At 40.9% G+C, this 3889-nt stretch overlaps 1 protein-coding gene across 2 annotated transcripts; it reads left to right on the top strand.

The window, feature by feature from the left end:
- Window positions 1-1587: 1587 nt before the first annotated feature.
- On the top strand, window positions 1588-3786 carry LOC106516550 (leucine-rich repeat, immunoglobulin-like domain and transmembrane domain-containing protein 2). Of its 2 annotated transcripts, XM_014006961.1 has the most exons (3): window positions 1588-1673; window positions 1895-2676; window positions 2763-3786. In XM_014006961.1, exons 2-3 carry the CDS (start codon window positions 1908-1910, stop codon window positions 3548-3550), a joined length of 1557 nt encoding a protein of 518 aa, XP_013862415.1. In that variant the 5' UTR covers window positions 1588-1673; window positions 1895-1907; the 3' UTR covers window positions 3551-3786. The 2 variants fall into 2 exon arrangements, with proteins under 2 accessions (XP_013862415.1, XP_013862414.1); XM_014006960.1 differs by lacking the exon at window positions 1588-1673 and having other exon boundaries at window positions 1761-2676.
- The last annotated feature ends 103 nt before the right edge of the window (window positions 3787-3889 follow it).

Here is a 3889-nt window from a genome sequence, read left to right as displayed (position 1 = left end):
AACTTATGTTCACAAGTTTTTTGCCAACTTGAAATATGTATGTATTTTTGAATAGATGAAAATGAAAAAATGATTCATTTTGAGAGAAAATGCGTGAAATGATAAATTAATGTACATAAGAAAACACTTTGATTTTCATCTCTAAGTGTAATTAGAGATACAATGGGCTTAAGTTCTCATTGTCCAACAATTTTAGAGATGGGATAAATGACTCTTTGAAGAAGTTTGGACCTTGAATAGTTTACTTCATCGAGCCGCTCGTGTCTGAAGTTATGTCGTCAGGTAGGGAAATACGTCATCACGTCATGTGGGTGGAACCATGTGTTTCGTGGAGTGGAAACCCCTCCCCCTTTCACTTGATCTGCTGTACACCATCACGCTGCCTGTTTTTTTGTTTTTTGTGAAAAAGCGAAGCAGTTAGTGGTTGTCTGTGTTGTTAGGGATGAAAAATAAAGATACAGTATTGTTAGGAAAAATACAAATAAAACTACAAAAGGATTGCTTTGTGAAGGTCACATCTCTAAACAATTTTCATAGCAGTATGTCTCAGAATAATTAATGTTTTCCAGACAACAAACCCTTTGTGGTTTTCCTGAGCTTACTAAACCCACAAACTTTAACTTCTTGGATATTTTTCTGAGAAAAAATCATAATAAAAAGTTAAAACTTGTATTAAATTTGCTTACGACTGTCACATAACTGTTCATTCAATCCTACGATCAGGTAAAATTTAAAATTTACCTGCAAAACTAATTACAATCACATGAATTTTTGCTGTGTTTTGTGACAAAATAAAGCCTTACAGAACAGCCAGCATGGCTAAAAACTTCAGTCTAATTCAAGGAGTATTTTTATGAACAACTATTAATAATCTAAATTAGATTTGATGCCACATATGAACTCAGAGGGCATAAAAAACCATGCAAAATCAACTTCAAGGGGCCTCCTCAGGAATAAAAATGGATRAAGTGAAAAAACTGTTTGAGCAGATTAGACTAAAATAATAATAATAAAAAATTACCTACAGTACATTAATGAACATGGGGTGTGGACAAAACACACAAAACTGAAAGACAAAACTGAATTTATGGTACGCTTGTTGTTTATCTTTTAACTTGTTTCAAATGTTGAGTAGGCCAACCTGAAAGACAACCCGCGTTTGGATTATTGAGGTCAGATTACCGTCCTTCCCAGACATCTGTCTCACCACAGCCCTCCCTCTCAGATTCACTAAGCCTGAGAGGCTCCGGCCCACTTAACACAGATGGACCTCCCATCATGTCAGCACTGCTGCTTTAGTTGGGAATAAATAAACTAAATTAGACTGACAACAATGGTATCAAAATTGGCACAAATCTCAACTGAGCATGCTGAAATATAAATTATTTGTGTGATTTTCAGCAGATAAAAGACWAAAATAATGTGGACTATAGCTATAAACACACCTATCTCTTGTCTTATTAAGTGTTGCGTCAAGGAAGATTAAGGTAATAGGCTTTCTTCCACGCATCTAATAGTCAWGTCCTGCCCTCGCATGCTTGTTTCTCATGCTCATCCTGGAACATGGATGTTCTCTATGTTGCATTAGGCCTGTCTTTAATATTTGATGTCATCATCTCTGGATACTCAAACTGTCTGCAGGGTTGCACCTGCAAAAATGACAACTCGAGCAGGTATGGCAATGATTGAATCTATAGAAACCTTTAAAAGCTGGTAATAACGTAGTCATGACATTGCACTGATGTAAGTCACTAGGAAAATGTGTCAAAACTTTAAAAACTGTTTATAATTTTTAAACAATGCTGCAGCTATTAAATGAGGATCTGTGTWTATTTGACAGGATGTATTCACCCTTATGTTGTCTCATCAATGAATGTCTTGTATACCATTCTAGGTCTTTACTATGTATGGAAACCTCCATCGGACATATCCCAGAGGACATCCCTGATGATTTCATAAAAATCCGAATTGAAAACTGCCCTCTGACTGAGTTACCCCGWGGTTCTTTCTCTCGAGTTAGTGCCTTGGAGTTCCTGTGGCTGAATTTCAACCAGATCACACTGATGAACATTAAAAGTCTSGAGGGGCTTTCCAATCTTACTGAGCTGAGGCTACAAGGGAACAAGTTGACCTCTGTACCATGGATGGCATTTCAAGACACCCCCAAACTCAAAGTTTTGGACCTGAAGCACAACCGGTTGGATGTGTTACCTGAACGTGCTCTGAGACRGTTACAGTCCCTGACCTACTTAGATTTATCCTTCAATCACCTTACCATCATATCAAGAGAAGTCTTTATTCACTGGCCTCTTTACAGAAATGCAGCGAAATCTTGGGAAAAAGAAGGACTGGTGTCCAATTTGGTTTTGGGGCTGCATGACAACCCCTGGTTGTGTGATTGYCGCCTCAAAGGTTTTGTTGAATTCATCAGGGACGTCAGCCCTCCCATCATTCTGATGAACTCTTACCTGATGTGCTCAGGCCCAGCCTCCCGAGCCAACAAGTTTTTCCATGAGATCCAGATGAAAACGTGCATGAAGCCAGTGGCCTCTGCCCCAGAGAGCAACATCAGTTTATCTCTTGGAGCGAATGCAACTCTGACATGTGTGGTCAAAGCCAGGCCGGTTCCAACCATTCAGTGGATGTACATTCTGAAGAGTATCAGAGGATTTTCTTGTAAGTATTTTTTGTCTTTCTATATCTAAAAGCCATATTTAATATAAATGCTTTATAATTTAAATGTTGTTTTTCTCACCCTGCAGCTTCCCAGACTCAGGTAAATAAGGAGATTGCCACCTCCCAGTTGGTGATCCCCTCTGTACACTTAGCAGATCAAGGCGTCTACACCTGCATGGCCAACAACTTTATTGGCAACACATCTGTCAGCATCTCCCTCAACATCGACTCCCACAACTCCTCTGCTCCTCCTCCTCCACCTGTCTTCATGCCGTCACCAGAAGACAACAGCAACATTGAGGTCCGTATTGCCAAGCAGACAGTAAATGGCATCACCCTCGAGTGGCATGCTATGACAGCTGACCCTGCAGAAACATGGTTCACCATCCATTTTGGCAGATACGGTCCCCATAAGAAAGAAATGATCTACATCGGTCCTGGAATTAACAGCTACTCAGTCAGCAACCTGCTCCCTGTCACCAAATACGAGGTGTGCGTCTCCCTAAAGAACCACCCACCCAGGGAGGGCCAATGTATCGTCTTTGTAACAGGAAGTGACATCAGCGAGTTGGAGCAGAGGCAGAGACTCATCCACATCATAGTGATCGTGTGCGCCATGTTGCTAGCCGTCCCGGCCGGGATGTACGCGTGCACCACAGAGGCCAGATTCAGCTGTGTGGATCGCTGTATGGATCTGTGGAAGAAGCACAGGATGCACGAGGAGAATGTTGAAGGAAACGAGAGGCAGAACACTTTCGACAGCCTGCAGGCAGCCAGTGACGAGGCCCTGTGCAAGGGCTCCACGGACAAACACACAAAGAGACAGAAGCCTGAGGACAGATACAAAGGTGGAAGTGCTGCTTACCTCTACTAGAATCAAAGTTAAAACTGTGAATGTGTGTGTGATTCTTTAAAAAATGTCAGTCTTACTGTAGCTCCAGTTTGTGCCTTATTTGTCTTTGTTTGTGATGAGCCCAAACATTTTCATCAGTAGAGCAAATAATATTTAATAATCACCTTCCAAAATGTAATAAAAAATAAATTTTCCACGACAGGCAGCACAAGTTGGAATTTTTTTATAGCAATTACAAACAGACCTTTATACACTCACCGGCCACTTTATTAGGTACACCACTCTAGTAACGGTTTTGTGGTCATATAGGGATGGACATGGTCAGCAACAATACTCAGGTAGGCTGTGGCGTTGCAACGA

The sequence above is a fragment of the Austrofundulus limnaeus genome, unplaced genomic scaffold (genome assembly GCF_001266775.1).
Source record: "Austrofundulus limnaeus strain Quisiro unplaced genomic scaffold, Austrofundulus_limnaeus-1.0 Scaffold39, whole genome shotgun sequence".
Taxonomy (NCBI): domain Eukaryota; kingdom Metazoa; phylum Chordata; class Actinopteri; order Cyprinodontiformes; family Rivulidae; genus Austrofundulus; species Austrofundulus limnaeus.
This window is presented reverse-complemented; position numbering and strand designations above follow the sequence as displayed.